Source organism: Agelaius tricolor, unplaced genomic scaffold (genome assembly GCF_023055355.1).
Source record: "Agelaius tricolor isolate 1412-34295 unplaced genomic scaffold, bAgeTri1.0.p SCAF_4, whole genome shotgun sequence".
NCBI lineage: Eukaryota > Metazoa > Chordata > Aves > Passeriformes > Icteridae > Agelaius > Agelaius tricolor.
Window position 1 is genome coordinate 24,712,833 of NW_027269264.1, and position 13,768 is coordinate 24,726,600.

Here is a 13,768-nt window from a genome sequence, read left to right on the forward strand (position 1 = left end):
CTGGACCTGTGCTAGCTCACACAGTTCCTGACTGAGTAAATATATATGGGTGGTGGTAGATCTGTGACTCCTATGTGTCAGGGTTGGCACAATCATAGAATAGTTTCAGTTGGAAGGAACCTTTACAGGTTATCTAGTGGGCAGGGACATCTCCAACTCGATCACGCTGCTCAGAGCCCAATCCACCTGACCATCAATATTCCCAGGGATGGGGTGTCCACTACATCTCAGTGCAGTGTGTTCCAGTGGTTCACCACCCTCATTATAAAAAATGTCATTGTTATAGCTAGTCTAAATTTACCCTATTTAAGTTTCCAACTACTCTTCCTTGTCCTGTTGCAACAGGCCCTGCTAAAAAGTTGTCCTCCAGTTCTCATGTAGCTAGGTACTGAAAGGCTGCTATGAACTCTTCCCAGAGCTTCTCTTCTCCAAGCTGAACAGCGCCAGCTCTTTCAGCCTGTCCTCATGGGAAGGGTGCTTCATTCCTCTAACCATGTTAGTGTCCCTCCTCTGGACATGCTCCATCAGTTCCATGTCCTTCCTGTGCTGGGACCCCAGAGCTGGATGCAGGGTTCCAGGTGGGCTCTCACCAGAGCAGAGGGGCAGAATCCCCTCCCTGGCCCTGCTGCCCACGCTGCTTTGGATGCAGCCCAGGACACGTTTGGCTCTCTGGTCTGGGAGTGCTCATGGCTGGGTCATGTCCAGCCTCCCATGCACCAGCACCCCCAAGTCCTTCTCCCCAGGGCTGCTCTGCATCTCCGTCTGTTTGTCCCGCAGCCTCGACTGGTGCTAGAGGTTGCCTTGGCCCAGGTGCAGCACCTTGCAATTCTGTGCATTTGTAGTAATGGGCAGTACAAGATCAGCTTTCCATGGAGCATTTTAAGATTGTTCCACATTCCTCATGTTATAAGGACATAAAAAGCAAGGTTTTGTTTTGAAAATAAGTTTTTCTTGTTGGGTACACAGGTACTCCAAGTTGTCAAGCATGTATTGGTAGATAAATGTTGTCTCCAAAATATCATTTTTTTCTTTTTTGTAAGGAAACTTCAGAATCAATTGTTAGTAGGTTTAATACAAGCTATTATAATTCACTCGGTACTACAATTTCATAATTTTCCCCAAATTGCTGGAAGAGGAATTGTGGAGGAGGGCTCCTGATTATATTATGGTAATCAGTAGTGCACAGTCATTCCCTGATCCATTCCTTTTTTCAGAAGTAGAACTGGTAGACAAAGGTTTTAAATGCAAGCTCAACAGCTGAAGGATAGTGAAGTGAGTTTTTGGTGAACTAGAGGCAAGATATCAGTACCAGCAGAGCAGTTAGATTGCAATGAGAGGGATTAGCAGCCCCCCTTGAGGAAGTTGTGGGCTGCAGTAGAGTCATCCCTCAGCCTTCTGTTCTCTAAGCTGAACAAGTCAAGTGATGTCAGCTGCCTTTCACCCACTCTTGTCCTTGTGCTGAGGTGCTACAGCTGCATGCAGGACTCAAGGTGAGGCCACACCAGTGCAGAGTAGAGTGGGACAATCACCTCCCTTGACATGTTTCTCCATACAGTCTATTCTGCTGTTCCTGTGTTATTTGTACCCTGGTATGAAATGGTGAAATCAACTGTTCTCCTTGGCCATCTTTCAGGTGCTTATCCAGTGCCAAGTATCATAAAACACACTTTTTAAAAACACTTAAAATGTTTGTGAACAAGCTCAACTAATGCCCTCCTTTTACACAGTGTATTACTGTTGCCATTTGCCCCAAGAAAGGCAAGCTTTGAGTTTAGCTAGATCTCTGCTCTATTAAATAAAGTCAAGCAAAACCTTTGAGGGAACAGCAGTACTTCAACTAGAACTTCATTTTTTGCATATTGGTGAATTCAGAGTGTGGTTATATGGCTGTTTAAACTGACTTAATGACTGCTGTAGTCTCACCTTGCTTCATTGACACCAGTCAATGTCTTATTCCACCAGTCTGGCTGATCCCACTTAGCTGTTGACTTTAGAAGAGACCAAGAAGAATTAGTCATGTTCCTGGCTTTTGTCACTGAAGCAATTCATTGTCAGTCCAGCCAAGTACCAGCTGCTGGTGTCCTTTGCTGCCTGGTTGAAGCATGAGCTACAGTCTCCCTTCTCTTGAGCTGTATCTCTAGGCAGGTGTAAGACAGCAGGGTAATTGCAATGCAGGAAGAAGGAAAAAAGTTTAGAAAGTGCATATAAGCTGTGCTGGAGAGTTATTGTTATGCCATCAGTGAGCTTGCATTCTTGCTGCAGTAGTGTCTTGCTGTGGTATGCTCATTCCCACCTTTTCCATTTTTGGTGGAAAAGGTGGGAATGAGCATACCATTCCCTTGTGTAGCCTTGGTTTAATAGAGGCACATATATATCCCCACGTCAAGCAGTGTGTGTTGCCACTGTGGTAGAAGCAGTGTGAAAATGGGGACTTACTCTGAAAGCTGGAAGAAGTACATGTGCCGGCCTGTGATTCTGTGTTTGACTAATGCCTGGACAAAGGGCAGCTACCCACTGCAGAAATTGCTGTAATTCTTTCAGCTGAGGTCTTCCAGTAAACTTAAACTGGATGTATAGTTATCACTTCCCTAAATTTAGCCAAAATGGAAATAAATGCATATTAATTCAAAAAGGTGTTGGTAATATAGGGGCTTTCTACACAGATAATCTTGACAAAGAAAACAAACATATTGGACATTATTTAGCACTAATATTAATGTCTTTCTTTGAGAGGTCGAAGTAATTTCTTTTTAATTTTTTTAGTGTTATAATGGAATTAAGGAGGAGCATATACTTCTGTCAGAAATCTGTTTGGAAGATAAGTGTGCCTTTTTTATCATAGGGGCCGAAGAGTTAATTTTACATGAGACTTTTGGTCTCTTGTCATCTTTTTGTCAGCTTCAAAGATGGTATAGTCTGTAGTCTGTCTTAACTGAGTGCGTTGGTATCACATTAAAATTTTGAATTTACAGTTGCTATTTTTTATAGGGCTTCAGTACACTGCAGGATTGAATACACTGAAATTTTTAGGGTTCATGGTTTGCTATGTCCAGATTTTATTTTCTAAAACCACTACAGGATTTATTTTCTCCTGTGTGTAACTAGATTTGCCGAATCAAACCTCACATGGTATTTATACTGTTCATCCCACCCCTCTAAATCTTTCTGTAGACTGCCATCCTGTTTTGAAATAGTCTGTAATATGGAGACTGTTAATGGTCCAAATACTTGCCAGAAACTGAGATATCTTAGAAGTCCATACACTTTGAAAAAAAAGTCAGCTTTCTAAGAATGCCTGTGTACAATCATGAATATATGAATATTTCTAAACTGAAATGTTTCTGAATTTTAAAAATAAAATTTATGCAGTGGTAAAACCTCAGTGAGTTTGTTTCAGTGGATCAGACTTCTATGCTTCAGGGAGAAAATGGCAGCTTCAAACATGAGGAGAAAGAATTTCTGGCGGAGATTTTGTTTCTTTGGTTTTAATTTCAGGGCAAACCCTTATTCTCCTGACTAAATTTTTCTTCTACATGGATATGCATCTTTTTATCATATGAATGTATGAACAAAACTATTTTGGGCAATTAAATATCTGCTTAAACTCTGTAATTAGTAAGTAACTTTGATTGTATAAAATCAAATGAATTTGATTTTACACAAATGATATATTCTATTAAATTTGTGGCTTTAAAAAATACTGCAGAGTTTGACTTAAAAAACAATACTATTTAACACCCATTTGACATCCTCTGTGAGAGAAAGTAATGCTAAATATATGCATTTTTTCTACATGTTGCCCAGGTTTATGGTACGCACGTAGCTATAGATTTTCCTACTGGCTGATTGTTCTTTGTTAGCTTGTGCCTTCTCTTGTATTCAGTTGAGTTTAATGCAACCAAAGACCTTGGCAAATAGAGATAAAAAGGTATTTCTCCTGCTAAAGGATCACTTATTGTGATTCATAATAGTTAATTACAATCAAAAGTGCTGTGTTTTCAAGAAGAATGTCGTTGCTTTTGGACAGATGATTTTTCAGAGCTTTGGCTTTTGGCAGACTCTGGTTCAGAACAGCTTAATTGCCTTCTTCCTCTCCCTTTGGCATCTACCTACAGTGTTGAAAATAGGCTGATAAAAAAAAAATTACCTTGACATGTCTCTTAATATTCCCCAAGCTACCATGTCTCTTTGAAGCAAAGTGGTCTGCAACAAGATTCATTTTGAGTGGTGTTTAAATATTTTTTTTTTTAATTGAAAGCCTGTCTTCAGGAACCTGTAGGCAATAAAAGATCATCCTGACTTGGAGACGTAACATTGGAATATACATATCTGTGTCCTTTATTTCCCAGTTTTTCTAATGTAATGTGTATGAGGCATGTGATGGGTCAGCCCATTCCTGTCCCTTGAGTAAGAGGATGTTTTGGTCATCTGAAGAGGCAAGGATAACCACGTAGGAAATCCACAAAACTGGTGTCACTTTGTGCATGGGAACCTTCGGGAAGAGAGACATGTTTCCTTGCAGGTATAGAGCTCTGCATCTTCTTTCCAGCTTTGCAGGGCTTGTCAGACAGGTAAGCTGTCTCTAGCATTTGGAGCCTTGAAACAATAGATAAATGAATGGCTGTGGTAGGAATCATAAAATCCAGACACAGCACCACTGTAGCAGAAGACAGGATCTTAACTGGGTTTCCCAGAAATGGATGGAATAACCTTTACATGTCAGGTGACTGCTCAGTAATAGCTGATTTACTTGTGCTTTCTGGAAATGATCTGTCTCTACTTAAGTCTTTAAAATCAAGAAAGGGAGCTAGACTCTCTTAACAACAAACTGTCTGCTTGCTTACCAGCACACATTTTTCTATACTCTAGATAAGACAGAAACCTGAAGTTAGAAGCTGAAATTAAAGACATAGTGCTTTTACTTTAAAACCTCAATCTGTTTTTACAGTGTATCTTTGTGGTGTGTTAACCTTGGCAAAGATACTTGGTCACTCACTCTGCCTCTGCCACTCAGGGAAGGGAGAGAGGATAGGCTGGAAGGCTCATGAGTCAGGATGCAGGCAGGGAGATTGCTTATCAGTTAATATCATGGGAAAAAAACAGACTCTTTTTGGGGAAAATGAATTATTGATTATCAGTGTGATTTCATTAAACTACCCCCTCTTGAGAAGAAACATGGATATTGTTTGTTGGACTTTTATTCTCCTACCAGTGTGATTTGCTAGGCAGGTGAAACTCTGCTCTTGTTGGTAATGTTTTACTGACATGCTTTCCCTCTTACAACAGATGATGGTAATGTCAGATGGCACATCGTTTTCTTCAGGGCAGAGCCTTCATCTCCCCAGCCTTCCCAGTAACTCTCTGTCTTTTTCTGATGTGAAGAAGAAATCATCTCATGGGCCAAAGGTGAGACTTACTTCGCTAGAAGATGGTTGAGCCAAAAGTGTTTTTCCCAGTAATTAAATTAATTAAAAAAAAATTCTACGTGTTTTTTGCAATGTTTTAATTGCTAGGCTAATGATAGCAGGTCTTGACATTTCTTTACTCAGGATGGCTGTGAGAACAGGTGCTGGTGATGGTTCTCTTGTTTTATTACTTGTACAGTTGTTTTCCTCCTGTTCCAGAAGGAGTTGCAATGGTATCTTGTAGTGTTAGAAGATTACAGTGATGGAAGTGTGATCTATGGAAATGTAAAGAATGTGAGATAATACTATAATAATAATAATTTCCCTTATTAAGCATTTTTCAAGATACTTGTGTAGACTTGAAACTGTGTTCTTTGGGATTTTTAGTTTTGTTTAAATTTAAGAGGATAATTCTTTCCTAAATGTTTCAAAGAAAGCAATGTGTCATTGGTCTCTAGGACATCAAATTTTGAATCCCCAACTTCAAATGTAAAAAGGTATAGTCCAAGGAACCTCTTGAGTAATACAAAAGAACCTTTCTGAAATAGCAGATAATTTCTTGACAAACTGAACTAATGGTATGGGAAGATAAAGGAGCATGTTGCTGTTTATTCACCTTAGAAATACAATCCAACCCTTTTCTCCATTCTGTTAAATTGTTTGGCTTTTCATTCTCTTTTGTGGAATCTTGTAGATTTGAAGTATGTCACTTAATCTTGCAGCGCATGTACTTAAAGGGGCACTATGCATTTTTATTAATAACTTTCATGTTCACTCCCTGTGGCGAATCTTGTACCTTGTCAGAATTGTCAGGTAATGAATTAAGGGTATGCCTAAGAAAGGCTGGTAGGGATACATAATAAGCAAGAGCAGGCAAAAAATGTTCCTTGACATGTCTCTTTCTGGTGTGCATTGTACATCAGTGCCTCACCATCTCTAATGCAGGTGGTCTTGCAACATTTAAAAAATATATGGAAGTGTGGTTATTTTCCTAATGAGATGCTGAGGTTTAATCTGAGGATTAAACTGAAGGTGATTATTTTGGGATGCTGAAATGAGTGCTTAATGCCTCAAAGGAAAGAAGCTGGGTACACCTGGTGCTGAAGCAAGGTGCTGCTGGTTACACTAGGATCTATCTCCATCTGACTGGATCCCAAACATGAGTTACTCTGACACTTGACCATCTCTAATAGGGGTTCATGAGATGTTGGTTGGTAGGTCTCTAGAGTTCATTTTCCAATCACTTCTAAAGAGTCAGCTATAATGTTGATTCATTCATGCGTTGCTTTCCATGCCAAAGTAGGTGTGCTGAGGCTTGGGTTAATAAGCAACCCAAACACCTCTAGAAAGACTTCAGGGCGGTACTGACATGATACTGAGTCCTGTACTAATTCTCTGCCTAGTAACTGTACACTATGGTAAGTCTTGAATCTCAGTTTTTTGTGAGCAAGTGTAAACCTGGGAAGTAATTTTCCAAACTGTATTTAGTGAACTTCCATCTGATGTGGATAATCGGCAAGTGTGGAATGTGATGGAGTGAAGGAGGGTGAAGTGTGTATTTGCTGCACTCATCCATGTTGCTTGAAATCTTTCATTTTTTGCTGAAGCAACTCAAACATCTGCAGAGAGTTTGGCCCATACCATGCAGCTATGTGAGTCTAACCTGAGGAGGTTAGACATGCATCACATTTCAGGATTCCATCCTTAGAATTTTTAATAGTGGGAAGAGGCGTTTTATCAATACACTGGTTTTTGTCAGTCCATATTTGATTTTTCCTCTCCCCCCAGCAGTCATTGCTTTACCCTGTCCAACTTGGAACACACACTTATGAGCAGTTGTCCTTTTATCTCATAAATATCTGCCTTGCTGAGAATTATAAGCTATTATTGAGAAATGGAAACCCAAGATAACCTTGGTTTTAGTAGAACATTAAAGTCTAGGGTTTTTGTTACAAGTTCTTGGAGCTGAAAAGCCTTGAATTTTGGTCTTTAGTGTTTTTGTTCTGGTTGGAATGTAGGAAAGCTCCAGCCAATGTATGAATAGATTTTTCGTTTTGTCATTTGGAGTAATGCCAGTGATGGAACAACTTCAGTGTCCAGATTTCATTTAAATATGCCTCTACAATAAGAGCTGCAGGAAAGTCTTGATAGTTCTTGGGCACAAGTTGCTTGTCCCAGATGCCAAAGTGTACTCCAGATGTCTGTACTGGGTGACTTTGGGATTTTTTTGCTAGAGCAATAGGCCTTTGATGTGCTCTGTCTAGTTTTGGTTTGTTTTGTCTGTGAATACCACAGTTAACTTTGAGGTCAGTTTTAAACTTTGAGTGTGGAAAAAACAGAACCTTATGCTTATCTGTTTGCCACTGCAAAGTACCATATAAACTGTGTGGTTAGATAAGAATTCAAGTAACAATAATAAAACCAGTGGAACAAAATGTTACTCTTGGTCTAGCATTCACTTATGAAAAATACAATACAGTATTTTTTGTAAGTAAGAAACAACTGTCAGTTTGCTTTCTGTCACATTCTCTTCTGAAATATGTATTAAATAGAGATGTTTGTATCTCTGGAGTCACTTTTTTTTCATTTAATTTAATGGAGATAGTATTAGTGAGCACCAGTTTTTTAGTTCCAAAACAAAGCCTTAATCTTGGAAGTACAGATGTCAGGCAGAAATGTATGAAAACTTCATACATTTCTTCATAATGTAAGAATAGCTGCAGGTTGGCTACAGATATTTGTATACAGATATTAGATCAGTGCTATTGCTATGCCCGTTTATATTATAGAAATATTACATGCACAGAATAGAGAAGCAGCTTGGTTAGGTTTTTCAGGGGGATGATTATGTCTTTTGCAAAGACCTGTAGTATCAGCTGTAGAGAAATGAGATTTTATAAGCAAGAAAACAAAAGCTTTTATTCCTGTGTGTCATCAGAAAAAACATAAATTGTTTTATGCTATGAGTTAGCCTTCACTGTTAAACCAGTGAGCTTTGTAATTTTCCATCTGCTTCTGATACTTCTGATGTCATTGATCATAACATTTTGGTGGGCTGGGTTTTTGTGGGAAGCAGGTAAATTCATCTTCTGTCCTGGAGTAATTTTGGAGGCTCTCAAAATGTTGGGCTTTTCTTTCTTGTTTTTTTTGTCCCCTGCCCCCAAATCAGCTAGCATTTCTATTCAGTAATAAACAAGTTTGTGTTCAACAGAAATCTGAATTTGCTTGATGAAGGAATTACTTTTAGATATCTTTCTCCTCTTTTCCTCTTTAGAGCAACAGGCATATTTAAGTCTAATTCTAGTCCACTGGCTTATTTTGAACACATCATTTCAATAGGCATAATATTTTGAATTAGAAATGAAAATAATGCACATTTTTATGATCACTAGAACTAAATTTGTAGTCTAAACTCAGAGTACAGTAGACAAGGCCATGCCAATGTGCTCAGTTTATTGACTTCATAAAATATAATGAACTGCCCCTGCTCCGCTGCTTCCCCCACCCCTCCCCAGTGTTCTATTTCTTAGTTAGGTTATTAACATCTGTCAGCAGTTGAGATTTGCAATGGTTTCCAGAAGTAACTGCTTATTCAATCTCACATTAAAACAAATTGGGAATTCCATTTTGTGGTGTGAAGTCAGCACCCAGGTCTGTAACATACACAGTTCAGCATTATTTTTTACCCTGTAGCTACAGAAGTGTTTTAATCTGCAAATATGTTACCTGTTGAGCAGCTATCACAGTCCGTTTGTGTCTCTCAAATTTACAGGACAATGTACTCTGTGATTTAAACTTAATTTCATGAGCTTGTTAAGAAACACAAAACCACAAGAAACAGTTGGTTGCCATTGCCCAGATTAGTCTATAAAGTGAATTTACCTCCCAAATCACAAAGTTTCTTAGTTTATTACCTGTAACTCTTATTCCATGCACTTGGGATCCATAAAAAAATAAAGTTACCTAGCTGAGTGTGAGGGTGGTGATCCTTCCTCCTTTGTCACAGTATGGCATACCCTTTTTCACAGTGGGAAGCATGAAAGCCTGAGCAGTCCAGCTGGTAGGGAGTCAACTTCAAAAGTTCACCTTCTCTTGATGAGGTGATGTCTTCTGCCTTCCAGATTGGGGGTATGGTTTATGTAGTTCCTGTAAGTTAGAAGATGGTGATGAAACTGGCAAACATGGTGGCTGCAGGAGATAGCAATTTCCAGGCTCGTGATCATGGCAGCATAATGGCTCGTTAGCTTTTCTGGTCACCTGTCCTGCCTACAATATGTTCTCTATGCTCCCAGAATGCATCTTGGGCATTAACATGAGCTGTGTTGGCCAAAATATGCACAGGAGTTGAGTACCACAGTCAGGGTAGTGCAGGTTTTATTTGATGATAAAATTTTAGATTTTTATTGTACTTTCTAAAATACATATTTTGAAGGATATGTAAGCCCCTTTCATAGAGCAGTAGTATATGTCTTGATTTACTGGAAGTACATAGTATTACTTGCTTGAGGATGACATCTTGTATTTTGACATGCCAATGTGCCTGTATTATTCTTTTTACACGCTGTTATGCAACATATCAAAGGCTAACATTGACTTAAGTTGCTTCAATATTTGATGAATACACAAATGTAAGCTATGGTGTGCAGATATATTATCTGCCAAAGCCCCACAATCACAGTTTTTCTCATGAAAAGAGTGTTGAGAAAAGAGTGTATTATTTTACTGAATTTATTCTTACTTCTTGCAACACTTACTAAGGTGGAAAGAAACATTTAAACACACTGTCAGATTCTAATAAATAAGAAAATGGTTTGAAAGTACATTCTAATTTTTATTAAGATCTATGCTGATACATAGTACATGTTGGTACATTATATGAATATTCAGCAACTTTTCTTCCCCATCAGCATCCCATGCTCATCATCAGGTTTGACAGAATTTACTGGTGGATATATATTGACTTTTTTCTGTCTTACAGATTTAATGTTCCTATTGCTGTCTCCTCTATGTCATTGTTTGCTTCTTTTTGGGTCATTGCAGAAATTAAGGAAATAAGAAAAGATAGTATGTTTACTTTGAAAATGAATGTAGGTATAAAAGCAATGGATTGGCTGCCTTTAAGAAAAGGTAATTCTAAGAGAGCATGTGAGAGGGGTCTAGTCTCATAAGTATGTCAGCTATAAATAAGTCTCATAAGTATGTCCCCTATTTGTACTATGATTTCTATGAAAATATCAACTTCCATGTTGTAGGAAGATGAAAAAGTCTTAAAATTGAAGACTTTTAGATTTTTAAGATAAATTAAGAAGAATTTTAGAATCTTTTAATCTTAGAATTTTAAGAAGAACGCCAGGATAAGTTTTATGACTCAAGTAAAACATGTCAGAGTACTAAGTATACTTTTTTATTTTTGTTTTTTAATTGCTGGCCTGGGAATCCAGGAAGTGCCTCATGTTTAGATATTCAGATGTAATTATAGTATTGTTCATTGTTGATGCTTCCAGCCAACATTAATGTTGATATACGTGGTATATAAATATATAGTTAGTTTATCAAATATGACACAAAAATATATTTGCAGTACAGATGCAAGAAGCATCTTATAAAAACATGCAATTGAATAATTTATGCAGCACTGTGACTGTTTCACTAAATAAGATAATGAGAAGGTAAGAACGTTTCTAAGAAATTATTTTTAGCTAATTGTTTCTACCTATTGTTACAGAAGGAGAAGAATGATACTGCAGTTTCTGCACATGTTTTGTGTAGACCTTTCAGGTCCTAGAGTATTAAACTCTGACTTAACACATCCTAATTGGACATGTTATAAGTAGTTATCTATGAACAGGAAGCACATCAGTGGAAGTAGTCTCAGTCTTCTTTTCTAAATGACACAACTTCCATTAACATGTAAATTCTGCTTTGTTTTCTTGGATATTTTTTTTTCCCAGAGCAGTTGTACTGTGTGCATTTTTTAAAATGACTGAGTCCCTGTGGGGGATGAGGCTGGCTGTGTCCTGCTTTGGTCTTTTACTTTCACTGCACTTATGCAGTATTGTCTGTGGAAGTGTTGTGCACTTCTGTCTATGTTGTGGGTAAAAAGGTGGTTAAGTAAAGGTGGAAGATAAGCTAAAATGTTTTCCTCTCTACAGATCTGTAAATCTGTGGCAGTTTTAGACAGCCAGATGCACCACATTTACATACACATCTCTTATAGGTAAAGGAAATCAATGGCTGTATGTAATACATATTAAAGTGTTGCAACATACAGATAGAAATGCTTATAACCAGCCTGGAAGAAAAAGTGAGCAGTGTAAATCACTTGACCATGGGTTCCTGTAAATTGAAATGTCACTTTGCAGATCTGAAATATAAAAATGGACCCTGTCTTGTATATATATGACATGTGTTCAGTGTTTAAAACAGTGCAATTAGTCTACTGAGTGGTTTTGAGATACTGAGAGCTCCTCACTGGCAGTTTCCATGAAAGTGGGCGGTGCTAGAACTGTTCTTGTCTTTTAAATATTCCCAGGTGTTAGTTGTCAGAAGAAAGGATCCTGTATAGCCCATTCTGGATTGTTCCTTTATTTCCGGTTCTAGCTGCAGGTGACCTCTTGCCTTTCCACTTCAACTTTTCAGATTCAACTGAGTGAGGAATACTCAGAAGATACTGATCTGCTGTTTCTGGTTTGGCCTCTCCTGTAGGATGTCTAAGTCACTACCTTCTGAGAAACACTTAAAACAGTTCAAACTTAAAACTTAAAACAGTTCAATCAAAAAAAAAAAAAGTAATTAAAGACTCAGCAGAGATGCCAGTATATTCAAAGAATGAAACTTTCTCAGCTTTAGGAGGTTTTCCATAAAAAGGCAATGACAGTTGTCTGTCCAATCAATTCTTCCATAGCCCGGCTGGACCTAGGATTGCTATTGTTTGTGAGGAAAAAGATTGGGCTATTGTTTATGAGGAAAAAGATCGGGCAAAACTCGGAAGATCACAGCAGAGAAGTCAAACTTGCCTGAAATGTCATCATGTTTTCCTCTGATCCTGTAATTCTGTTGACATCATATGGTCCATGTCTTAATTTTTCTTTGTGATTTTAATTCTCTCATAGGTAATGGTTATAATAAAGATTTCCTAAACTGCTTCTATGTTAACCTTACAATGTATAATGCCTAGGGTAAAAACTAGCTTTTGTTGTAACTTTTTGACGAGCAGTGATAACTGTTTATGTTCCACCAGTTTGTAACAGATGTTTTGACCAAATGTTGGACTATCTGTTCTTGTATGGTTATTTCTACTCCTGGTTACTTGCCTGTGGTTCCAAGTTCTTAATATCAATCCTTTGTCCATATTGTGTTTGCCTTTTGAGGATTTAAGGGTTCTTTCTTTTTTTTTTTAAAGTAAAATTTTGCATCTCCTCTTTGCAGGACCCAGCAAGGATTCTGAACATAAATAGCAGCAGCAGTAGTAACAGTTTTTCAAAGACCCAGAAGTTAACAAAGGAGCACAAAGAAAAAAATTCTAAAGACTCAAAAGAACAAAAAAGTGCCTTCAAAGAACCTTCCAGGGAACATAACAAATCTTCCAAAGAATCCTCTAAGAAACCCAAAGAAAACAAACCACTTAGAGATGAAAAAATTGTTCCTAAGATGGCCTTCAAGGAACCCAAGCCCATGTCCAAGGAACCAAAATCTGAAAACACTCCTATCCTTACCATAATGTGTGGGCAGCAGCAAGAAAAGAAGACTCTCACAAAAAGGCCCTCTATGCTGGACACTGATGAATCTTCTGCAAGGAAAAGAAAAAAGCCCAGCTCAGATTCATTATTTAAAAGTTTTCCTAGTGCCCCACCACTGATTCTTACTTGTTCAGCTGACAAAAAACAGACAAAAGATAAATCTCAGCTCAAGGTGGGGAGAGTCAAAGTTGAAACTGATGCACTGGAAAGGAAGACGCCTACTCTGCCACCCTTTGATGATATTGTAGATCCCAGTGATTCTGACATGGAGGAAAACGTGTCCTCCAAATCTGACGTAAGTGCTTGCTTGGTTTTGCCTAGTACTTTACTCAGTGCTGTCTTGAGTATTTGTAGTCTGTGGGACTGTGCACCGAATTTGTGTTCTCCCCTTTCTTTTTGCTGTCTAGTGGCAGATTGTCGAAACTGGAGTATGATGATGGCCATGTTCAAGCTTATGCTTGTTCTAGTTGAATTGTATTCCGTATTCAAGTCTATTCATTTACTAATTGTCAACATTATGACAGTGATCGTATGGGAGATATTGATAAACAGTATTGCTATTTTGATGTTCTTTAGAAATTCAAGTTTCTTTTGAGAGAACAGGAAATGGATTTAAATGCTTGT

The 13,768-nt window shown here is 38.1% G+C and overlaps 1 protein-coding gene across 1 annotated transcript in view; it reads left to right on the plus strand.

Moving 5' to 3' along the window:
* Window positions 1-13,768, plus strand: part of MLLT3 (MLLT3 super elongation complex subunit) — a 118,512-nt gene that overhangs the window by 68,339 nt on the left and 36,405 nt on the right. The window contains exons 5-6 of the mRNA XM_071424929.1: window positions 5,287-5,406; window positions 12,834-13,439. Coding sequence (XP_071281030.1) covers window positions 5,287-5,406; window positions 12,834-13,439 — 726 coding nt within the window. The remainder of the gene's footprint in view (window positions 1-5,286; window positions 5,407-12,833; window positions 13,440-13,768) is intronic.